The following is a 24,998-nucleotide window of genomic DNA, read 5'->3' on the forward strand; positions in this document are numbered from 1 at the left end:
GGATAACTCACCTGAAGAGAGCTGAACTCTCAGTGAAAGGTAAAGATCAGAGGGGAAGAGGCACCTGTTGGATCATCAGCTGAATCTGACTCCTCATTTCAAGGCAAAGAAAGATCCAAGACCTGCCCTACTGAAGCATCACTCCTGTACCCCTGCCAAAAGACCTCCTGTGCTCTCTGCTACCTCTTTTGTCCAGGAGGAAAAGAGAAGGAGAAGCAGATCATTTTGAAGCACAGTTCAACTAAAAGCATTTCCTTCAAAAGAAAGGCAAGTACAAACAAAGGGCCTGGCACCTGGTTTGGGATTCCTGCTCTGCTCAGATGTCACTCAGGGCATGAGCTGCACAGAGCACTGAGAGTGCTGCATCCCAGCCTTTCCCACCCAAGAGTCACAGACCTCCAAAGAAACTGAAAAATGACTCTGCAAGAGGCACCCAGAACTAGACTACACACGAGAGCAGAACAATTGGCTTAAGTTAACACCTCTTCCCTGCTTGGGGTGCTTTTCTCAGTTCCCAAAAAGAAATCTGAGACCACAGACTGATAAATAAAATAAATCAATAGAAGAGGGAGGTATGCCTAGTCCTCAGAGACTTCAGCTGTCTTAAATCCAGTGTCACACAAAGAAGTAATTCTCTTTTCTGTGTCACCAAAAATAAAGAGGGGAAAAAAACCACAAAGAACCGCCAAATGTGTTAAATACATAACTTAGGGCATTTTAATTTAAAAAAGCAAAATACATTTCATCATTCATCAGCTGGCACGATGTATAAAAAATTTTAAATAGCAACTTTAATATTAGTCACAAAATACAGCATGTTTTATAAAAATAGCTATATGCACTGATATTACTGATAATGTAAAACCACTCTGAATAGGCCATGCAAAGACATTCAGCTTTGACCTTTCAACTTCCAAGTGCTTGTTGCATCTGCTACTTCATTCCTTCTCAGTCTGCTTGGGAGGGTTTTGTGCTGGCACCTCCTCCTTCCCCCCTGCACACAAAGCCCTGGAAAAAGGTTTCAAAAAGGGCTGACAAGTTAAGGTGCATCATGGGCATCTCAATGGCCCAATTTTCACAGCTTATGTTTCACAAAGTGCTCAACATCTGTGTCCTTCTTCATGGACCTCCCTTTGGTCACTTAAAATCTTCAGCTTTTCAGCCAAAACCCTTCCAAATTATTCTTGGCTCTGTTGCACCACAGTATTGAAACTGAAACCAAAATCTAGACAGACACAGCCTGAGTTTACTACAGGAGACAGAATTCTGTGGCTGCAGCACCATTTTTGTACAGCTGTACTCTGCTTGTGGCATTTCTAAATTATTCACACACCAAAATTCACTGATGTCTGTCTGTTCACATTAGGAAGTCCAGGCAGGACACACAAAAGGTCATGGAGAAATACAATTTTACAGAAAGGAAGGTTTAGCTGAGGATAACATTGGTATAGTAAAACCCCACATTAGTATTAAAAAGCCTAACAGTAAATATAAACTGTTACATAAACAGTCTGTTACACTGCAGTTATCAGATTTAAAAATGTAACTGTTCCAAGGGGACATAATGGACATTAAACTCCAGAAAATTAAAAAACAGATGGTATGGACTACATTAGAGTTAAGGGCAAAGATATCTCAGACAAAAACCCCACCCCTCCCAGTTTTCACTCCACATGCTGACACACAAATTATCAACAAGATAAAAAAGCTGCAGAGCTCTCTCCATCTCTAGAAATAGGAGCACCTTTACAGTACCATCTCATTCCATATCAGCCCAATGAATGCAATGGAGACAGAGATCCTCCCAGTCATCACCTTCATTCCTGAGTCTACAGAAAGAGAGGAGGGCACTGCTGGCTGAGAGCAATCCCTACTGCTGGCAATAACTGCAGCACCTTCAAAATGTGCCACCAAGGAGAGCAGCCACCAGCAGGGAGAGGCTTGATGCTCTGCCTGGCAAAGTGTGGGCTTTTCCTGATGTATTCAAGTTTGCATTTAAATCTGTGCTCTTTTAAGAAGAAAATGAGGAAAACTTAGTGATTTATCACCTCAGATAATAATACAGCAGCAAACTCATCTTCTGCAGTTAAAAAAAAAAAAGTTGAATTATCTTAATGCACTAAATCTGACAGGCAAAAAACATTCCCATAAAAGCTGTCCCCTTTAAGTTACAAGTCACATCACAAGAGCAAGCTCCTAATCAAAGTGTCGGAAGCAGAGCAGCTTTCACCAGCGCTGCAAACCCAAATAAGAACACAGACTCCTCCTGCCCCCAACACAGCAGCGAAGAACTTCAGAAGGCTTTGTGGGGAACTGGCTGGAAGTCGCTGGTTTTGGTGGCGTGTGCCATGGCCCTGCGGCGGGCCAGGCGGGATTTGGAGGGAGGGGACAGCCTCATGGAGCACACGGCGTGCGCGGCGCTCTCCTGCTCGGCGCTCAGCTCGCTCTCGTGCTGGGACAGCTGCCGGTTCAGGGCGATGGCCTCGGCAGCAAACAGCGTCAGGTCCTTGGTGCTGCTGTTCCTGGCCAGGGCAAGAAAAGGAGGAAGCAGTTTCAGCACAGGCACTTCACCCACTTGCCCCCAAAGCAGAATATCTATTTTCAGGCGTGTTTATTTCTTCTACCAAATCATTGAGACAGCAGGCAAAATGACCAGTAAATATTTGCATTTATCCTCACTCAGAGGACCAGCAATGCATGACAAAAGCACTTTGGAAACAGCCACAGTTCTACTCCTCCTTCTGCCAAGGACTTCTGATTATAAGCTCAGGAAGCCAACTCAGATGTCATCCTTAATTTCTATCTGCTCTCAAAGGATGGCCATATGGGGCCATTCTGCTGTCCTTCTCCAGAGAACTGCAGTCCCACTCTGACTGCACCTGTGGCTTAAGGAAATGCTTTTCTGATGGGAGAACCACGTGAAATCACCAGCAGCAGACACAGAAACAGATGTGTGACTCAGGCTCTATGGCATACAGAATCTCCCATCAAATCACCTCCAATGAGGCTTGTCCTGCTCACAGTAAATGGATATTGTGAGTGCCACCAACTACAAGGAAATTCAGATGCAAGTCTGTGTTTATGATGATTATTCACCCATCAGAAAGCAGTCTCTTTGGGTAACACACGCCTTTATGTTTTTTTCTGCCCCTCCTGGGCAGCAAGCTGACAAAACCATCATTATTTCCTGTCTGAGATGAACACTGCACTGCAGGAATTCCCTCTAATGCATTTCCCACAAACAAGCAAGATTAGATCATAAAGAAAATTCAGAGCTTTAATATTTCTGATGTTCTTAACAAAATTAGTGTGGCACATTTATGAAGCTCCATTCTCACCAACGGATGTTACCTCCTAATTTGTCAACTCCTTTCTCCCACCCATTCTTTCAGGAATTATTTTTGGCCCAGTTTACAGATGTTTAGAAAACAAACCCTACCTTTGAAGAACTTGAGGGGTGGGCAATCCCCTTTCAGGAGCCTGCTAGAAGAAGCATTGAAGAGAAGTTAGTTACATATTAGCAGCTGGGAACCAAGCTTTCCCAAGAGTGACAAAAAACAAGTGACTCCCCCAAATCTTTACAGATATTGCAAATAAACTAATTCACTGTGAGCAAAGCATATTTCATAATCTGTCTCCCCTCACAAGAAGATTTCACAGCTTGCAGGTAAAAGACTACAGCTTTGGAAGCTCTCCAGAGGGTCTATTCCTTCTTTCCTGAACAGAGAACTGAAACATAAGAGGACACTGCTGTTCTTTTATAACCATATTTACCAGCATTCTGCATTACTGTATTAGCACAATAATTTGTGTACTGCAGTACTTGCTATTCACAAGAAAGCCATTTAAGATGCACAAAGCAATAATTAAACAAAACAAAACAAACATTTAAAGGCTGACATATTCATCCAAATATTTACCACGCAGAAAAAATAAAGCCACTGTGTATCATTTAATTAATCAAGATACAAGCAGTGAAACACACAAGGACTCACATAAAAAGTTCAGAGACAGGGAACAGCTTATTTGTCACTCTGGAAGAAGAATAACTCTTTATATAAAGGGGGATACATACTCCTTGAACCCATGAATGTTGCAAAACTTGAGCAGCACTAAGTCGTTCTTTGGCATCACAAACCAGAAGCTTTGAGATGAGATCTTTGGCCTCAGAGGAAATATGTGACCAGTCCTTGTCAGGAAATTCATATTTGCCTTCCTGAATGCTCTCAAAAAGCTTGTTCTGGTAAAGGAAAAATTATTCAATTGAAATACACTGCAACCAGAAGGTTTCTCAGGTGAGACTTCCCACTCACTTTTATCCACCTAATGTGGAGGGCAACAACTGAAACCGTCCAGTCAATGGAGAGTGACAGGCAGCTCCACAGAGTGGATCAGTGCAGCCCTAAGTTGGACACAACACACTGTCTGCTGAAAACACTTCCCCCCACCCCTAAGAGGGCAGCTAATATACTCCATTTTTAGAAAATAAATTCAGACCCTGCATGGCAACCATTTTTCCAGAGTGAGGAAGAGGGTGAGGAGAAGCTCTGAGATCTCACAGCAGGAGGAAGGAGAGGCAGCTGCCCAACCTTACTTTAGAAACTGGTATCACTCAGTTTGTATACTGCCACCCTCACTTCTCAGTGACAGCTCATCCTCCCAGCTACCTGCCAGCATCAGGCACAGCTCTCCACTGCTGACACTGCAGCAAGTTCTACACCCAAAGCCCAGGGGAGTGTCCCCACACACCCAGGACATGCACACTGACCTGGCAAACCCTGCAGACTTCTCCTCTGTCCCAGCCACAGTCCGTGCCACAGTTGCCCACGAAAGGGGGGTAACCACTGAGCATGATGTACAGAATCACCCCCAGGCTCCACAGGTCACACCTCTTGTCATAGAACGTGGCCTCCTCCATGAAGACTTCCACCACTTCAGGTGCCATGTATTCTGCAGAGCCACACTAAGAAACCAAATTCCATCAAGTTTTCAAAGGGAGAGTCACATCAAAACAAGAACAAGGTTTATCATTTTCCACTCTACACCAAGTGGCTTGGTGGAAAAGCAGAAATTAGGCATCAGTGAATACTGAAGTTCCTACAGTTCTTTAGCAGCACCACAAGCTGCTCTACATGGCTGTGAACCTTTAATCCAAGGTCAAAATATTAATTTATACCTTTCAGGTTTTTAAATCTTATCCATTAGTTATCAGACAAGTGTATCAGAGGAATAGATTTCTGTAAGACTTCTGCAACACTGTCAGATTTTTCTTTCACATTAACCGGCAAAAGCACAGGACTGTAGCTTTTCAAACTAATGTGTATTATAAAGCTACACACTGATTACAGAGCTTGCATTCTCCTTAGCTCATTGGCTTGGCTACAGAACCAAAACATGGGGAAATGAACACAAAACTAAGGTTCAAAGTCTGTCCACAAGCACACAAAAATGGGCACAAAAAGTTTCCCCATTTGATTGTGTAAGAGATAAGCAGTACCAATGTGTCACACGCTGGCCAACAGGAGAATTAGCACTGAGCTCCTGTGCTTTTGTGTATTTGTTCTGTGACTGGAAAAGCAAGACAGCATTTAACACACGTGCACTTGCTTGAAATGAACTGCCCAGCACTGGGTGTAGTGGCAGTAAGCTCTTTGGAAGGTCTCCTCTGGAGATAATAAAAATTGGTTTATAGTAGAGCAAAGCAAGCACAAAGCCACAACAGGGCTCTCACCGGCGTTGTTAACTCGGGGGTAGTTATCGGAGTACACGCACTGTTCAGCTTCACCCCGCTGCCAAGATCAAAGTCACATATTTTTACTGGTGATATCTAAAAAATATAAGACGTCAGGAAGACTTGGATTAATGCAAAATTTATGAACATGTATATATGTGAAGTAGAAAACCCCAGGACAGAACACAAATCCCTAGTGACACCCAGTCCCTTATAGCCACCTTCTACTCCTGGCATTCACCTGCCCCAGCTGCACCCACACCACCTACACCTCATCCTGCAGCATTATTCTTTTATTTGGTTAGGCAAGTGCCACTACACATCAGGGCACTTTGAAAACTGGTCATATAACGTGACCAGCTGGCCTCTAAATGCTGCTTGTCTATCTGGGTACTGGCTCAGAACAGATGAGGCACCAGGGTGTCACTGCTGTCCCTCTACAAGGCCAGCTGGCTTTTTGTCTCTTAGCCAGATGTTCACATTTTCACAGCTCAAAGAAGAATTTAGTCCCTTCTAAGCTTCAGTTCTGTTAAATTTAGTTGAAGTTCACTAATGGGTTCAAAAGTTTTCAAGAAGAGAAAAAACACAAGGACTGCTTTTGGGAACAAAGTTTAAAAAATTCAGTTTGGAAAGTTAAGAGACCAGAGCAGCACCTTTTCTGGAGATTCACACAGGATGTTTTCAGGCTTCAGGTCCCTGTGAGCAATACCTAAACAGAGAGTACAAATGGTCATTAGAAAGGATACTCTGCTGTTTTATTTCTCATGGCTTCTCTTTATTAGAAGGTTGCCTGGGAAATATTCTAGGTCTGAGCCTGCTACACACGCCTGCCCCTCTTAAATATAATAATTTAATTGTAAAGTGCAACTGTTAAATGTCACTGTTGCATCCTGCTATACCTTTATCATCCTTAACTGTAAGAGAGTCTGTCAAGCAAGTAAGAACCTAACATCAGAACATTTTGTTAGCCCAAATTAATTATGTTCCTTAAAACCAGCTTGTTGAGATGACTGACGTGTAGGAAAGTTTAATTCTTTACACAGCTTAATGAAATTATTTTTATGCCTTTTACGTGAAGTTGTTCTTTCCAGATGGATCAACTGGCTTGCTGAACTCCTACCAGCACAAACAGTACTTGAGGCCCTCTCCCCTGCAAAAAATCCCCCAACTCCCAGATGAAAATATCCCTTTCAGGTATTACACTCATTCCTGAAGCAAATGAAAAATTAAAGTTTCAGTTACAGATGCAGAAGAAAAGCTAAAGGAAAACAACCAAAGGGCTTTTTCATTTGACTCCTATCAGAACAGGCAAACCTAACAGGGAAGCACAAAGTTATCTGTGTAATCCACATGCAAGGTGGTCCTCTGTTGTCAAAGAAATTCTTCAAATGCTTAAAACCACAATTTCTGGAAGTTCTTTGTTTAATATGATTAAACTCAAATGGAAGGTAGAAAATGAGAGGCAAAAAAAAATCAAATCAAATTAGCAACTTGTCTGTAATTTAACTGCAGTCTAGTCCTGATTTAGAAACTTACACTCCAAGAACACCTTCTATTACTTCAGAGTACAAGAAGGAAAATTCCCCCAAACTCTAGGCAAGGGAGCTCTTAATGTAATTTCTTCAGCACACTCCACAAGATGTGGCTTAAAATATAACAGCAGAGCCCCAATCCAAAGGAATCAGTGTTCATAGTGACACAGTGCACATGGCTTTGGCACAAAAGATGGCACAATGAACCCACTGAGGTGGCCTGTGCTGACATTTACAACAAGGCTGACCAAACTCCCAGGGGCTGGCTTGGCCCACAATAGGAAAGCCAACAGTGCCTTTGTGTGATTGTGTGAATTCAAATGTCTGATTATGTAACATTTGATTTTGCAGTTGCACAGAGCACTGAGAAAACAACTGCCTTTAAACACCTCTCCAGTAGATTATTAGCAATAAAGCACACACATCCCAAGTGGGTGTAAGGCAGGATTATCATCCAGCTGAGTTTTAAACTACTCCTGTCAAAAGAATTAGTTGTCCTCATTCAAATTTTTTTAAAAGCATTTAGCTATAGGACTTCACCATTAAGCTGTGCAATAAAACTGCTTTAATTTCCTGTTTACTTTAGTGTTCTGTACCCTACTTACTAATTATTTTAATGTCACACGGAAGAACCATAAAGAGAACAATAAAATGAAAAGGGGATGTAGCTGATTCTGCAAGCTATATCCCTGCTGTCCCAGCTCACAGCAAACAACAAGAAAGCAGAGTGCTGCTCTACAGCTATTTCAATCAATCACCCTCCTCTTGTTTGGGAAAAGGGGAATTAAAACTAAAAGCTGAGAGAGAACTACAGAAAGGTATTAGCTCAGTTGATGTTAAACCTCTTGAGTGGAGTACCTGGACTTGCAGCTGTTAAGAAATCCACTGTAGCCCTGCACACCAAAAAATATTTTCCCACATATTCAGCCTAAGCTCCCTGCTTCTTATATGTCCCACATCTCAAAGTCAAAATCTTCTAAACACTGATATTCAAGAAGCATATTCTCTGAAGGTTTAATGTTGAATTATCACATAGGCTGTGAAGATTACAAAAACTCTTGATCCAAACTAAGTTTGGTTTCACATTCAAATTAACATTTTGCAACAGTCACAGTATGTGACAAGATCCACATTCATCAGGTTTACCCCTTTTACTCCAAGCATTGATACAATTTTCTTTTTAATGGGTTCAATTTGTTGAGGTACCAGTGCTGTGATTCCAACTCAGCATATAAACAGTTCTGTGACTTGAAAGTACAGACTACTACTAAACATTTATTGATCCAGGGCCAGTACTAAGCAATTTAGGCAGCAAAAGCAAATCTGCTGAGATCTACCAGGCTAATCAGAATGGCAAAAAGGAAAGAAAAAATGTATCAAAATAAATAACCTATAAACAGTCTTCAATTACATGCCATCCTATTCAGAGCTAGTCACTGTAACAGTAACTGAAGCTGCAAGGCTCGATAATCACAACATAGGAAAAACTTCTTAAGCATCCATCATATTCAGCCCAAAAATATACTCTGGGATGACCATAATGCACAGAAATTTTTGAATTTAAACCAAAGTATTCCCAAATCAAAATAGCAGCAGAAAGACACTAATGTAAAAAAAAAATCTCTATAAACATAACTGCTTTAAATCTAAGCAAATTCCAAAGGAATTGAGGACACCTTCAAATAAAGACTATGGTTCACTTAGGTCTCTCAATTTAACAGTGAGAGTCTAAATGTGGGGGGCCAGAAGCTACTGCAAACCAACAGGTCTTGTGAGCAGCAGAAATTCTGAGTAATTACAAAGAAGTAATTACTTCTGTTGACCTGAAAGACGAGGAAATTAAAATTTTATTAGATTCCTTTCAAGTAACCTTTATATGGTGGCTTGTGTAACAGGAACAAATAGAGTCAACCCTAATGTAATTCTCTCTGGATGCTGATTCAAGTTTTCTTCTTGGAAAGCCTGTACCATCTTAACACTCCCAATTACTGAAAATACTACAGTATGAAAAAAGCATCATAGAGGAAAATAGCTTAAGTCATCTGGCATTGCTGTAAATGGGAACACTAGCAAAAGCTGGCTACTTAGAGATAAATGAGTGTACAGTATTAACTAGTAAAAATGGAGGCAACCCTCTCTCACCTTTTGTATGAAGAAAGTCCAGAGCAGAGGCAATGTCTCTCACCACTTTGCTTGCTTCTCGTTCATTGAAGTGCTTCCTCTTTTGTATATGGGCCAGGATTGAACCTGTCAGGGTAACAGGTGAAAGGGAAAACCTCAGTATGAGTGCTGAACTAGTTCCAAGCATCATGAATCCATAATCTCATTTTCATACTTTATAGCAGCCTTTCACAGCAGGCAACTTCTGTGGAGCAAAGAGGGGAATGACTAAGAAGAAAAGGCACAACTGAGCAGCTTCATCACTTAAGTGTGCTAGAACATAATTTTCCAACAGTGCAGCTGTCTAGTTTAAGCACAGCATGAAAGGCAATCACTTTTTACTGCCCCAGGACATGACTAGCCTGTTTTCTACACACTGGCACAGTAGACATTTGCCAATAGTACCAGTAAAACTCAAATATCAGCTAAGGAGATCCATAAACACTTCAGCAAAAACCAACCTACCCCAGGTCATGGGTAGTCATACTCAAACTCTCCTCATTTTCCCTGTCACCACTGAAACCCTGCACTGAAAGTCACAGATACATGTTTTGTGCCTCAACACCATCAAAGTAAAAAGATATTTGACCTTTAAATACACATCAAACTCCCCACAGGCATCAAGGCAAGGCTTCTGCAGTGACTTAAGGCAAAATTTGCCCAGGGATATAAAATACCTCTAAATTAAAACATATTGAAGGACTGGCAGCTTGCAGGCAGAGCCTCACTGGTATCCCTTTAACAAAGAATAAAGGGAGGTTTGATTCCTCCTTTTCTTAAAGTGAATTCAATCAAGCCTCTCAAAAGATTAGAAATGTCTTTTAAAAAATCATGTAGTCCACAGAGATCCCAGCTCCCTAAGGAGCCTTACTATTGCCTTCTATTTTCATATTCAGAGAGGTGTATTTGTAAAAGCAACCAGGCAAAGAAATTCAAGAAGTAAGTACCATTTGTTATTAGCCCCAGTACACTCAACATTTTGTATCTCAGGTGATTTCACTTTTCTTCTTTAGTTCTAAATGTGGAAGGAAATCTCCTATAGGGTAATTCCTATTCTAGTACCATCACTGCCACTCTTTCACAGTGAGCATTCAGAGAGCAAAGAGGGCATTCAAAAAGAAGAGAGATATGCTCAGATATGCACAGCCAAGCTGGGTCAGCTGGGTGGAGGAAGGCCACTTTGGACCAGGCTATCAGATTTCAAACACAGACATTTTCCCTTGCCAAAACCAACACCGCCGAGTTTGCTACAGATTTCTTGAGTGCACAGAGTTCAAAGGGGTTTCCTGGTGTAGTTTTTCTTTGCACCTTTAGAAGCAGTAGAAGTTCTTCAATGTTTCCAGCCCTGTGGAAAAGACCCCACACTTTGCAGGAAACAATACTGAGCCAACTGAAGTGCTCATTTCACTCAGCAGGTTTATCTGAAATTACCTTTCTGAATAGAGCTGATGTTCAAACTCTCTCAGATAAGAATTATATCAATATCAATAAAAACACACTTTACTGACTTTATATTCAGCCAACGTAGAGAATTCTCATGAAGAAACAATAGCAGGGCACTAGTTGTTCCTACCTCTCCAGTACTCAGAGAGAAAGCATCATACAGCACCTCTCAAAATGCATTTCAGAGGGGAAAAAAAGAGAGGAAAAAACTCTTAAATCATGCCAGTTCAATCTAATCAGCTCAATTATAAAATGCTCTCAGACAAGGATACTAAAGGGACTCTGGACACCACAGTGATCTGAAAACAGATAAAACAGGAGCAGAGCTCCTTCAATTACCACAGCTACTGGAAGGCAAAGTTGAAAATGGAAAGCCCAAATTATGCTCCAACACTGTAAGTAAGAGCAGCCTCTGAGAGTGGAGTTACTGAAGTAAGACTTGCATTGAAGATTAATGTTCTCATTCTTGCCAGCCTTGCCACTCACATCAGAATCTGCAGTGCATCAGATCTGACCCTAATTCCCATTCTTTGTGCTCAAACCACATACCTAACCCTTTAAATACCTATTTTTTTAAAGAGAAAACTAGCCTCATCCCTAGCTGAGCCTGTAAAATCAGTAGCTAAGAGGGGAGTAGCACTATTATCCTCTCAGCAGCCATGCAGGTACACTGACAACCACAGACTCACAAAGGAGAGAGTTAACTAATGGAAGAATGTGGAGATGAAAAAAAACCACAAATGCAGATTCATCTCAATCAGGCCCTATTACAGCTAATTTGTCAGAGACATCTGTGCATTACGAAAAGTGTTATGGGAAAATACAATAAAAGTATGCATAATTTTCAGAAAAGTTAAACAAAAGCTTTTACTCAAGAAATATACACATCCCTCTCCTTCAAAAATAGTTCTGCATCTATGCAGAAAGAATTTTTATTTCTTGCACATACAGTTTTCTCCTGGAAGCCTTGTTGACCAGAGACAATAAATGACGTTCTCTGGGCAGCAGGACAGTCCAGATGCTCACTTTTCCTTTGAAGGGCTGGCCACACTAACTCCTGGTTTTGCACAGCCATGCAATTAGCATGTACTGTAATTATACTCCATGCAGACAAATGTGAGAAAGCTGCAGCAAGCACTTGATGGACTTTCTCATTCCCCAGGTGAGTGGGAAGTGCTGGAGCCCAGTGACCACTCAGGCTCACTTGATGGGCTCTCAAACACCCACAGGCACAACTGGGTCTCCATAACAGCAGCCCCAGGCACAGGCAAGATGATTTTCATAACAGATTCCATGAGTTCCAGGCAATGAAGACAATCCTACATCAAGGGAAAACTCTGCCAGAGTACACAGATGCTGCACTAAATTCTCAAGCATTTAAAATAGCTCTTCAATTACTACTTCAAAACAGAGGCAAATAGCAGCCAAAATGATTCAATGAGCAAAGGCACAGTTTCTGCACAGTACCTCCTCGCAGCTTCTCAAAGACCAGGTAGTACCTTGTGTCATCTTCAAAAAATTCTATCAACTCCAAAATGTTCCTTTAAAAAAAGAAACAAAAAAAAGAAGGGAATAAAAGAAACAAGCATGGCATGTACACACAGCAATGAAGAGTTTCAGCATGGATAACCAGGAAGTGCCAGAAGTAACCAAAAACACAAGGTCTAGTTAAACAAGTTGCTTTGGTTGCCTGTGGCATTGAAACCACATTTCCAACTCCCACTGAAATTTAAGCACGGGAAACAAGCCAAACATCACACTCAGATGAGACTGTGAGAGCTCTGCTACTGCTCAATTGACAGGAAGATAACTGGTAGTAGGTTGTTTTTAATAATTTAAAACACTGCATTTGTGCTGAAGGCAGAAATAAAGAAAAAATAATTAAACTGGCATTCTTCCTCTCTGGAAATCACAAAGCAGAACACAGAGGGCTCAAAGGAGACAGGCATCTGTCAACAAGATATGAAATCCAGCTCCTTAGTTGCCATTTTTAGACAACTCCTGTTTAGCTCATGTAAATTCTCTGCAGCACAAATACCCCAGGTTGCTTTGAGAATGTCAAACGTGTAAGTCAAAATTTTTTACATTTAATGGTACACCCAATCCTGAAAATTCTGCATGTGGTCATGTGAGTTTTTCATCACTTGTGCACTGGATGACCATTTACTCTCAACCACACAAAAGAAGAAAGACATGGTCTACTCCTCTACAGCACAAAAAAAGCCCATGAGTTTGGTAAACAAGTTGGTTTCAAAATTATTCCTGTATGTTATATTAAGTATTTGTTTGAAAAATCCAATATAAGTTGCACAATTGTAATATATATACCATCTGTTGTACATTATATACATTCTAGATTAACAGAGACATCTAAAAGTAGCTTCAGAACTGCCTCAAATCCATGACAAAACGCCCAGAGCATGCTGCCAGTGCCTGCACAGCTTTTCTTCCTCTTCAGTCATGAGTAGCAGCTTTACAGTTGCCTCATCCTCTGGCTGCATGAAGTCAGCACCCAACCAAATGAGAACTTTTTGCTGATCTAAGAGTTCCAGTGCAAAAGCAGGAAGGCTGACACAAGGAGGAAAGGGAAAGGAATGGTAAGATTTCCTTTCCACAGCAGCTGGTATCATGTCAGCTTTTGCTGATGGTGAAATCACAGGGGAGAGTGTCAAAATGTTAATTTCTCATCTGGACAAAAGCCATGCATTACTGAAGCACAATCAAGCTACATTGACCTGGCTGCTAATTGAGTCATGTAACTATTAATCTGTAAATAGTTCCCCTAAATTTCACAGGTAAAGAAGAGGAAATTCTTAATCTGAATAAGTCAAATCTGGATTTCAAAGTGGTTTTGAGGAGACTACTGCAAAGCTTCTAACTTGTCACACACAAAAATTTGAAAACAAATAATCAAAACACTTTAAATAAACAAAGACAAGACCATACTTACTTGTTACCCTGACACTGGTACAGAGTTTCTATCTCACGAAAAACCCGACTCCGACTATGCCCAGCATTTTTTTCAATGATCTGTGAAAAAGAATTTTAAGAACTCATATTTGAAAAATTATTGCAGGATCCATGCATACAGGTCTGGAATTAGGTAACTGTTGCGAGGTTTGAACTAGGGCATGCCCACTGGAGAAAAACACTCCACCTTTGTTTGTTTGTTCAATTTCTCATCTGGGATTTGTTTACAGAGCAGTGTCAGCAGAGCTCTAGAAGGCATTCAGAGGACAAGAGAAATTAGGGCAGGAAGAGAAGAAAGGAACTAAGCCCACATGTTACACAGCCAGTGACCAGTTACCACAAGCTTTTTCTTGCATCATTTTAACTTTGCAATGAGCAGAACAGGATATCCTCTTGAGTTCTACCGAGAATAGATTTGATTCCCATAACACACTGAACAGTCAAAAAGAACAGATTTGTCATTAGAGGCATTTAAGCAACAAGTACCAAATTCAACACAAAATTAAAGTTCATAGTGTAAACTTTATGGAGACCCAATAATAGAAAGAAAGAAAACATACATTCAATTTCAGAGCCATCAGAAGTCACTTTCCTTCACACCATCCTCAGGCTGAAAGGAGGACAAGAAGCTGAACCTGAATAATTTGCTGCATAAACTGAAAGCTCATGACATTACCAAGACATCACCACCATTTGTATCCAGGACTGCTTTCTTATTTCTGCAGGCTGAGCTCTCTAGTGCAGAACAGGCAAGCATTCACCAGAACTACACAGGTCTCTGCATGTGATCACGCCAAATTCCTAATGCAGAGCTTTGTTTATTTCAACCTTTAAACTTCAACAATTTTACAAAGTACAGAAAAAAATTCCAGCATCTATAGAACTACATTTTTAAGGGGCTTGAAATTTTGTGCCTGTTTTTGAACAGAATCAAACACAAAGCTTCCCTATTGCTGTTTTTGTGTTTGCAATTAAATGAGAGACTCGGGATAACAACAAATTTGTAAATGGGCTTTTCAGTGATATTACAAAAAGAAGATTGGCCTCTATCAAAAAATAAAGACAGCTTGACATGAACCATTGGCAGCACCTGATGCTCTCTGAACAGCACCCAAAAGCTGGCACTATTTGGAAGGCCATGTTCTATAATGACTCAGCCTCTTCTTTCATAAGAGGAGACAAAGGTAGACTAAACTAAAGCAGGGCATGAGAGGAAAGCTTGCCCTGAGATCCAGTCACAGTGATTTACTGTTTGTGATTTCTATCTGCAGCTGATACACCAGTTCACTCTGGAGGCACAACACTTAAGATGACAGGTTTTTCTCAAGTTATAAAACAAGCTCATTTCAAGCATCAAAAATTTCCTAGAAGGATTTGCTATTACCCACTCTATTGCAGGTTTTCCCTGAGATACTCAGAGGGAGAAGACACATCACAGACAGAAGTGATGCTGCTTTTACTCCCTACTTACTTTGACTGCATATTCTTTCCCAGTTTGGAGACTGACAGCACCCTGAACTTTAGCATATGCTCCCTCACCAAGCAGCTCAGCAGTCAGCTTGTACAAGTCTGCCAAAGAAATCCAGAAGAAAGGACACATCCATCAGAGTGAATTTTGAAAGCGAAAGTTATTTTAATGAATAACACCAAGACAAGCTCTTTATCTGACAAGCATCCCTCACATTTATGCAGTATTAAAGCAGACATGCCAGTCTTAACTACACTTCCTTTTTACCTCCCTCTTTCAAGTTCCAGAAAAATGAAGAAGTAAACTTTATTACAGCATCAAAATTGCTGAGATATAAAACATTTCTAGTGTGAACAAATGTGTAACCTCTAGAATCTCAGTCACTGTACCTGTCTTCATGTAAAACTCAGAAACCTTTTTTCAGGTGGAAGACAATTCTTTGATCAGAAAATGCCTACCATACACAATCTCCTTGCAGACATGGTGTTTTAAGTATAACAAACTTGAAAATTTAAACCTAGAATGCTACTACCATTTTTATTTGAAATGTACCTTCCATTGCTACTTGCCCACTAAGAAGTTTTATACTGCTCAGTTTTCTCACTGAACTATATTTTACTTACAAAACTTCATAGTATTTGTACACACATTTATTCAATAAAAACATTTTTACATCAGCACTGTTCCTACTAAAAAAATGCCATGTTTAGCTAGGAAAACAGAAAAACAGCAGAGGCAAAGCAGACTGTAACAATTAAAAGCTCTTAAATTGTCACCAACCTTCAAACTTCCCAGGGACCTGATCTGTGGCTCTGGTTCTTTTCTTCTTTTTCCTTTTCCCACTGTCTGCTATGGGGACAGGCTGGCTGCTGACCATCTCTGTGTGGCAGAACAGAGAGATGACTTTAACAATCAATTACTTCAGAAGAAAATGCACATGCTCTTGTGGGTTTATGTTCTTTTTTATCCAAAAGTTTCTCTGCTTTTCTTCATCACAGGCTGCCACCTCTTTTCCAAATATCAGAGAAAATCTAAAAAGGCAATTCAGGTTCCAATTAATAGTTCAGGGGGTTGATAAATAAATGTAGAAACAGGAGGGAGCAATAATGCATCTATACTGAATCCTTATCTCACAGCAGAGTAAGGCAAAGCACAGAAATAACCCACACGAGAACACGTGCCCTGATACCAAACAGCACTTGCAGCCCTCACAAGGGCACTCCTCTGAGCTATTCTGCTCTTTTACAAAGATTTTTTTTTTCAAATCAGCTCAAGGAAATGAGCCTCCAAAACAGCAAGAAGGTGTGGGGAAGTTTCAAATCACTCAGTGAAACAAAGCAACCACAGGAGTTAAGATATCACAGGAGCAATCTAGGTTAGTTGATGCTGCCAAAAGGCCATAATGAAAACCATTTCTCACAGAACCATAATGTACCTTTCTAAACCACAGATCAGTGGGTAATTTATGCTCCAAAGCAAGAAGTGTTTATGGCATTTATATTTTTCCCCTACCTTACTAGCTGCAGATACTACAAGAGCTTAGTCAGAGGTAACAATTCACTGATGCAACATAATACAGCAGAAAAAACCACCTGCACATTGTTATTGAAGGCCTAAATAAAAACATGGCCATATTTGTACAGCTAACCTATCTCCAAAAAGTTAAATGATTCCACACTGAGGTTCTAGGCAAGACCACTTCACACCATCACATCCAGCTAAGTTTGCCTCAACAGTTTAAAATCTCAGCTGAAAATCTTCAAGGCAGTAGCAAAGTGCACTTAAGACATTTTACAGCCATGAGAATTCTGAGTAAATTCACTTTTAGTCATCTTGTACTACAGAAAAAGCTAAATCAATAGAAATAGTGTAATTATGAGAAGGCTGGTAATGAAAGAGCAAGTCCCAAAAACTTCTGTCAATTCTCTTTTGACAGAGATGTGATGAGCAGTTTTTCTGCCTTTCACTGTTTCTTAAGTACTCAAAACATGGGAGAAGGTCCAAGGCAGAAAATATTCCACAACAATCTATCAATACATGAAGTACTTTTTCTTTGCTTCATTACATTTTTCTTGTTCTTATCTGTCAGCAATAGCTACTGTGAGTGTCACTTAGAACCCACATGTCTGAAAATTCAGGATAGGTGTTATTTTGAAAGTCCTTTCTCCTTAACAACTTAGTGAAACACTTAAACATACATCACTCAAAGCCTCAAAACAAGAGTAAATCCTCATTTTCAAGTCTTAGGCAGAATGTGTTCAGAAATCATCACGATGGATGTTCTATGTGACTTCTTAAATACAGTAATATAAAGCACATTTTACCAGTTTCTGAAGAAACGCCTTCCTTTTAACTCAAACTGACACACACAGAGCTTCAAATTTTAACACAAAAAGAAGGTGAACCTTTGGCAACAATTTCCAGCTCTCCTCTTTTTCAATTCTACCTGCATCAGGAGTTATTCAGAACTGGGACTAAAATGGCACACGTGAAGCTGCTCAGAGATAGGGCTGCTCAATTTCCACAAGGTACCAAACAAGAAACTTTAATGACCTCACCTTCTACAAGCCAGAGCTAGACAGATTCTATTCCATTTTAAATATCACAACTTCAGAGCTTGAAACTAAAAATCTAGCTTTGACTAAAAATCTAAAAATACTAGCTTTGACTAAAATACTAGCTTTGACTAGAAATCAGCAAAAACTCCAGAATATGAATCCTGTCACTCAGCACAACTGACAGATTCACAACCAGCTCCTGCACCCTACCAGCTGGCTCTGATATTTACAGTCAGCTGTTTATTAACTCACTACATTATTTCAATTCCCTTTAGTCTGACTCTATTCCTAAATTACAGAGAATTGCTTCCCTGAAAACAGGAAGTTCACTAGTTATGTATACAGAAACCAAATTGCTGAAAAGTTGAGATTTTTAGCCTATAGTCTTGACTAAATTTGCCATCACACTAAAGCATGAAACTTTAGCTGTATTAGATTCTTATTACTGCTCTGGTCTGCTATTTCACATCATTGTGAAGCTCACTTCTGTCAACACAGCTCATCCTTTAAAGACATCACAGCTTCACTCCCATTACTCATTTATTATAATGAATTATAATAATTATATACTTAATAACAGCTGGTACTACAAGAAAATGCCTTTAGTCCAGCCAAACACTTTAGAGATTTTTCAAGCTTTCAAAGAAATGATTTTTTTTCCTGCAACTGTACAACCAAAAAAGCTTCTGAAGACACAGAAGGACAGTGTGCCTCAGCCATCCAAGCCATGCTGAGATGTTCTGCAAACTGCAGGAGTGCTTCTGGTGACAGGCACACTGTGGGCTCTGAGGCAGCTCACCCTGCCAGGCAGAGCTCAGGGACTGGATGGATGCTCTGCAGGGAAATGGCCTGTGGACACATCAGGTCCAAGGTGAGGGTCTTCAAATTCTGATCTGTCCTTCACCTGTCAGGTCAGGATTATTACCCACAGGGTAATGTTACCAGTAAAATCCACACTGTTAGTAAAATGAGAGCAAGTTTCTGTCTTAGCTGCAGTTTTGTTGAAGCCCTGAATTTTATTACCATCATCATAACTCAGTGTTTTTTCCCCTACCTTACTAGCTGCAGATACTACAAGAGCTTAGTCAGAGGTAACAATTCACTGATGCAACATAATACAGCAGAAAAAATCACCTGTACATTGTTATTGAAGGCCTAAATAAAAACATGGCCATATTTGTACAGCAAACCTATCTCCAAAAAGTTAAATGATTCCACACTGAGGCTCTAGGCAGGAGCACTTCACACCAATCACATCCAGCTAAGTTTGCCTCAACAGTTTAAAATCTCAGCTGAAAATCTTCAGGGCAGTAGCAAAGTGCACTTAAGACATTTTACAGCCATGTAAAATACATGGTAAAATACAGCAGTATTTAACACACATACTACTCAGAGCCTGTGTGGGAAGGTAGTTACAGCCTTTCTCTTTTGCTGTAAAGAAAACTTGCAAATAAAGCCAAGAGAAGAAAGGGAACAATTACCACAAGTTTCACTTCATTCAGACCTTAAGTCATCTTTCATCTTGCTTCCTAACACACCATATATGAACATGCCAAAATCCCCTACCCAGACCTAACTCCCCTTTCATTTTAATCTGCTTCCCAAAGGAAGGAAGAGTATATTTGGAAAACAAGCACATGTGTGTAACAGGAAGCACTTGGAGAACACAGAAGAGGTGCCTTTTTCTACTATGAACAAAATACCTTGTTTGTGCTTTTGAACTCAGTGGAAGAAAGCAGAGCCCAGGTACACCAGCTGCTCCAAAACTGGGTCCTGCTTGAGCCAAGCTTGTTCTGGAGCTGAAAAGAAACACAATCACATTACCACTCAGAAATCATGAAAATGTTTTTTGTTTTTCTACACTTTTAGGTAGTGCCCAGAGCCTAAAGACGTTGCAAGGACCTGTTGTGCTGGGCTTCACGTGAACACACAGCAAAAGCACACCCCTACAATTTCACTGGAACAAAATGAAAACAGACTTCAGTCCAGTTTTCCTCCCAGCTCAGTGTCTCACACTGTTCCTGGCCCCTTCCTCCTCCATCCACATGGATTCCTGCAGATGTGGTTCATAATGAAACTGGACACACTCAGCAGGTGCTGATTCTGCAAAAACCATGGAGTTGCAGGAAGCTCAGAACAACCCAAGCTGCCTTTATAAAGCAGCTACATAGTGATTAATTGTGTTCATAATGTTACACATCAAGAGATACAATTTGAAGAGGAAGAATGTGCAACTATGTACAATAGTCCTGTGTCAAATCAGATTATTTTATACTCGTTCTGTATTAAGTATATTAATTTTAAATTGTAAGAAGTAAACACTCTTGATTTTTGCACTGGTTTTCCACAATTCATTCTTGGCTGTCAGAATCACCTTCTCATTCCACCTACAGCACAACTTTTAGTTTCATTTAATCTGAGTTATCCATGAAGGGAGAGGAACTTAAAAACATTCCATCATCTTCTCAATAATATACAAGAGCATTAACATTTCCAAATGAACACCCGAAAGTTCACAGGAAGTCCAAGCAATCCAATTTCATGAAAGAGCAAGTCTGACAAAAATTATTGATCCAGCCTTATCACAGCATTACTGTAACAACCCACAGTGCCACAGCTGACACCACCTGCCTGAAACCCTTCATACTGGGGAAAAGGTTACAGCAACCTTTCTCCTTCTGTCCGTGCTTCCCCCTGACATTCCCTCTGTCACATTTCCAGAAGATCAGTGCCACATCATCTCCTGCTAGAGCAATTTGCAGAGCAAACTTTCAGCTAACACTTCCCTTGCAAACTAAGAGGGGTTTTCAAAGGTTCCCAGTCAAACCCTCCAGCAACGGGTGGACCAGACTTTCAGGACAGCATATCACGTTATTTCAGACAGATTCCTCCCATCCCAATTTCTTACTTCACCAGGATTCCTGCTGGGGAAGCAGGGAGAGCCTTGATGGAGAGGAGAGCACACAGTCTCCTTTCCCTCTCATGTTGGAGGAACAGCATATTCTGACACACATACTGTAAACATGAGACTTGCTGAAACCAGCCTGTGTTTCCCCAGGCACACCTGCATCTCTTTAAAAGCATTAGTTATCATTCAGAATGCCAGCAAAAGAACTCTTATCATCCCCACTGGAAAGACAAAGGCAAACAAGACAAGTGTCCTGATCCAGATAAGACGGAACAGCTAAGGAGAACATCTTAGACTGAGCATGGCTTAAAAACACTGTAATCTTTTTAATTTCTTGTTCAAGGACAACGTGTCTCCAAGGCAGCCACACGGATGGGAGGATCTAACAGGGCTAACAAATAACTGTGAATGGTGAGCTCTGTTGGCACACACACTGGTTATTGCACCGAAGAACCTCCTCTGTCCTTCCACAGCCAGCAGAACAGGCAAACAGAATATTTACTGCTACTGACCAGTGGCAGACAGCTCATGTTTAAGACTTGCCATCACAGGGCAGTAAGAACTCAGCAGCAAAGTTACTTTAAACTCCATCACACACATTCTAAATGAGAAAACTCCTAGCAGTAGTGTGTTGACTCAACTCCTTAAAGGTTCTCCAACCCCTCGAGCACTTTTAAATTAAGGAGATATCCAATGTAAGTAGGCTCTGAGGGCCCCTTACTAAACAGCAAGCTGTTTACTCTCTTCTGCATCAAATGGCAAGAACAACTCTCAGAAGACTCTCTGCATCACCAAGAAGTTCCTCTAATCCCCCCCAGCTCCCTTGTTAGTGTAAACCAAAGAGAAAAACTTCTTCAAAGACAACTTTTCTTTTCATACAGATACAAGATAAACATTTCCTGCTCTTGCTCCACACCCTACAAATGATCAATTAGATAATCACATTTGTCACTGGAAAAAAAAAGCTACACAACATACACCTACACCAGCAAGCAGCCTTGTTTGGAGAAGCTAATCTAACTTAATGTTTTTCTAAACCTTGAAGCAAGACTGATTTTTTCTTTATTTTCCCCTCTCTGTGCTTTCAACTCTAAAATTAAGTCATTAAACTCCATTGCATTGTCACATTTGATGTCACATAAGATTTGTACCAGTGTTCTAACATTTGTTACCAGGAAGGTACTAGGAGAGAGGACATTCTTCACAGCAGTAAATACTTTTTTTGAAAGCATTACAGAGTACTGGTACCATGAAATAATGTCACAGAAGCATTTTGGTTGAAAAAGACCTTTAAAGAACCAAGAAAGTTTCAAATTCACAAGGCACTCCACTTTACCTGGAAGGCTGCCAATACAAAACACCTTTAGAACTGAAGTGAAAGAGGTTCAGCTCTGCAGGAGTGTTTCAGCTCTGCAGGAGTGTTTTGCCTTGCTTCCATCCAGCACCTGGGAGGCATGAAGAGGAGCTCTGTTTAGGGAAAAAAAAAATTTAAAAAAGGCAAACAACAGTTCTTAGAAGTTATCAGAACATACAACAATCTTCCCAAGCCCAGTTGTGAGTCATAACATTGTACGACAGAAGCTTTTAGAAGAGGTCGGCTTGTAAATGGAAAAAAATAAAAAAAGTCAGTGGCTTATTTCCCAACAAATCTGACACTTCACAGACAAGTGCCAGCGGTGTCAGGGAATGGGCTGGTTTTTGGCTATCACGAGTCCTGCTGATGCCAGCACCCGAGCTGTCACCCAGGGCTGTCCCGCTGCTTCTCTCGCCTCAGAAGGTCACCCTGCTCGAACTAACGCCACAAAGTACATATTAGGCAGATTTTCAGTGTTCCTCGGGGTTCACAGCTCTCGTTTTACGCCAGAGGAAAAACACAGGCACGAGAAGATGTCCCGCGATCACACCAGAAGTTGGTTCGCTCGCCTTTGCCTGTTTTCCACTCCAGCAATGTCCTCAACAGAAAGCAGCTGCCGTAGGAGAGTACACACTTACCACTCTTTATTGAAAAACGCACTGGGTACGAAACCCATCACTTTAAACCTTCGGGGAACAGACTTCCAGCTCCAGCCAGGAGGAAACTCCCGCATTCCCTGGGGAGGGCCCCAGAGCCAAAGCTGCCGGCCGGAGGGCTGAGCCACCCTCCAGCCGCCCCGAGCAGCCGGGGCTGCCGCCGCTCCCGCGCCCGAGCGCTCAGCCGGGCGAGCCGCAGGAGCTGCTGCGGGCACGGACCGAGCCCCTGGGGCCTCCCCTCCCTCGCCTCCCCTCAGCTGGCCGGGCCGGGAAGGGCCATGACCGCAGCCCCCCGCCCTCACCTCCATGGCGGCCGCGGGTCCCTCCTCGGCGGGCGGCACCGCCCGCCCCCGCCCGGAGCCCGGAGCAGCGGCGGGAGCGCGCCTGCGCGCGGCGCCGCCCCCTGCGCGCCCCCTCACGGGAGCGGGGACGCGCCCCTCTGAGGGGACGGAGCGGGGAAGGGAACAGCGGGGAATGGAACATCAACGGGGCACAGCGGAGAGCTGGCCCTGCTGCCCGGGCTGGCTGGCTGCTTGCCGTCCTCTCCTTCCCCCCCATATCAGAGAATTGCTTCGGCCGGAGAACCGAAGATCCTCGAGGCCGGTCTATGGGCGAACACCGCTGTGTCCAGCGGGTGCCGCCTCCCCTCTTTCCTTAAACACCTCACCGTCTTTCCTTAAACACCTCACCGTCTTTCCTTAAACACCTCACCGTCCTGCCTTAAGCACCTTCAGGCAGGACAGACTAAGGACGGAAAGGAAAAGTAACACAACAACCAAGAGCTTGGATAAAGCTAGGGAGGCACAGCATGGAAAGCCTGCAGTTGGACAGAGTCCAAAGGACTCCGAGAAGGAGGTGCTGAAAAGCTCCTCATCACCAGCTCTGTATCCCACCCTCACTGGCTCCCATCCCCTTCGGGATAATCAAAGTCCTTCTGCATTTTTTCTACTCTTCCTTGAATAATTTAGATGCAGCCTATTTTTCTCCAGCTAATTCCTTACCTCTCCCCAACTGATCTCTTTTTATATTACCAGTGAAACATATGTTCCCTTTGTGTCCAATACAGCTACAGAAGAGAGACTGCAGTGTAACAGCAGTGAAGGAAAGACAAACATGCCACTCCAATACTTTAAAAAAATATTTTTAACAACTACGATTGAATTAGGCTTTTAATCTGTCACTTTTATCCCTTTTTAGGTTGGTTTTATTGCCAGAAAATATATTTGATTGGAAAAACAATCAGGTTTTCTTCTCAGCAGAGACACAAGGCACCTGCCTTGTACAATAGCTCCAAGAGAAAAAATAATAGCAGAAACCTTACTTTGGAGTTCACAGATGAGCACAGTCTTTCAGTCTTACAAAGAAAGGTTCTGATTTACTTTACAGGTGTTAAAAAGGCTCAGGAAGAGACAGCTGTCAGTGCTGTTTCCCACTGTAAGGCTGAGAAAGAAGGTGGATTCATTTGTGGAGAGGGTGACAAGAAATAGCTCATTTCCATGTTAACTCAGATTGGCATTTTATAAGGTTATTCACAGTTTGGGTGACATTTCAGCTCTCATTTTAGTAGAACAAATGAAAATATGTAAACTTGGTAATTTAGAGTTTGTGTTAAAAAGAAAAAAGTGTAGATGAACTCCTGTGAGACACTACTCACTATCACTTATTTGTGATATAGTATTGTTTCCATAAGGATTTCAAACATCCACGGAGATGCCAGTTTTGCTGGGAATTGGGAGGTGTTGATGCCTAGAGACTGCAGATATCAAAGCAATAATGGGAAACTTTGAAGCAGAACCTGAGCATGCCTGGAAAAAAAATCAAAGTAAATTGCAAGTTATCAAGTTATCAGGACTTTGGAAATAATGTATAGGTGTTCTAGCTCATTTGAGTTTGCACTTGTGAATATCTGGGAATTTTCACACGGTGTTACTCCATTTCACCTGGGAGATGGAAATTGCCAAATTGCAGAAAATCCTGTAGGAAAATGGATGGCAAAGGGAAATAGCCCTTTACACCTACAGAGCACCAGGAATCATCTTCAAGGTGCCACAAAGTGAGAACAACTTTTAGCTATACTGGCCCAAACCTTTCAACTCTGCTGCCACACTGGGGGTTAGTAACTTGTTGATTACAGTGGTTTTCACCCAAAGTTGTTCAATTCCAGTAGTGTTTGCTGTTGTTGAGATGGCTCAGGCTGAAACACAAAATTCAGGTTAGT

The 24,998-nt window shown here is 41.5% G+C and overlaps 1 protein-coding gene across 3 annotated transcripts; it reads right to left on the reverse strand.

Moving 5' to 3' along the window:
• Window positions 1-690: 690 nt before the first annotated feature.
• MKNK1 (MAPK interacting serine/threonine kinase 1) lies at window positions 691-23,193 on the reverse strand. 3 transcript variants are annotated; one of them, XM_064428777.1, is made up of 14 exons: window positions 23,083-23,193; window positions 22,107-22,237; window positions 19,566-19,661; window positions 16,085-16,183; window positions 15,308-15,405; window positions 13,817-13,896; window positions 12,334-12,407; window positions 9,406-9,510; window positions 6,385-6,440; window positions 5,732-5,827; window positions 4,769-4,963; window positions 4,076-4,240; window positions 3,440-3,480; window positions 691-2,522 (listed from the first exon to the last, which is right to left on the reverse strand). In XM_064428777.1, the coding sequence occupies exons 4-14, from the start codon at window positions 16,179-16,181 to the stop codon at window positions 2,294-2,296; spliced, it is 1,236 nt and encodes a 411-aa protein (XP_064284847.1). In that variant the 5' UTR covers window positions 16,182-16,183; window positions 19,566-19,661; window positions 22,107-22,237; window positions 23,083-23,193; the 3' UTR covers window positions 691-2,293. The 3 variants fall into 3 exon arrangements, with proteins under 3 accessions (XP_064284847.1, XP_064284844.1, XP_064284845.1); XM_064428774.1 differs by having other exon boundaries at window positions 3,440-3,483; XM_064428775.1 differs by lacking the exon at window positions 23,083-23,193 and adding an exon at window positions 22,763-22,991 and having other exon boundaries at window positions 3,440-3,483.
• Between the last annotated feature and the right edge of the window lie 1,805 nt (window positions 23,194-24,998).

The sequence above is a fragment of the Passer domesticus genome, chromosome 7 (genome assembly GCF_036417665.1).
Source record: "Passer domesticus isolate bPasDom1 chromosome 7, bPasDom1.hap1, whole genome shotgun sequence".
NCBI classification, from domain to species: Eukaryota; Metazoa; Chordata; class Aves; order Passeriformes; family Passeridae; genus Passer; species Passer domesticus.

What these genes read in the sequence shown, in the direction of transcription:
- MKNK1 (XM_064428774.1), bottom strand. Translation starts at nt 16,181, where the DNA reads ATGGTCAGCAGCCAGCCTGTCCCCATAGCAGACAGTGGGAAAAGGAAA. An exon ending in GGACTTTCTTCATACAAAAG is followed by an intron (nt 6,441 to 9,405) that starts GTGAGAGAGGGT and finishes CTCTCTGTTTAG; the next exon opens with GTATTGCTCACAGGGACCTG. An exon ending in AACATTCATGGGTTCAAGGA is followed by an intron (nt 3,484 to 4,075) that starts GTATGTATCCCC and finishes TGCTTCTTCTAG; the next exon opens with CAGGCTCCTGAAAGGGGATT.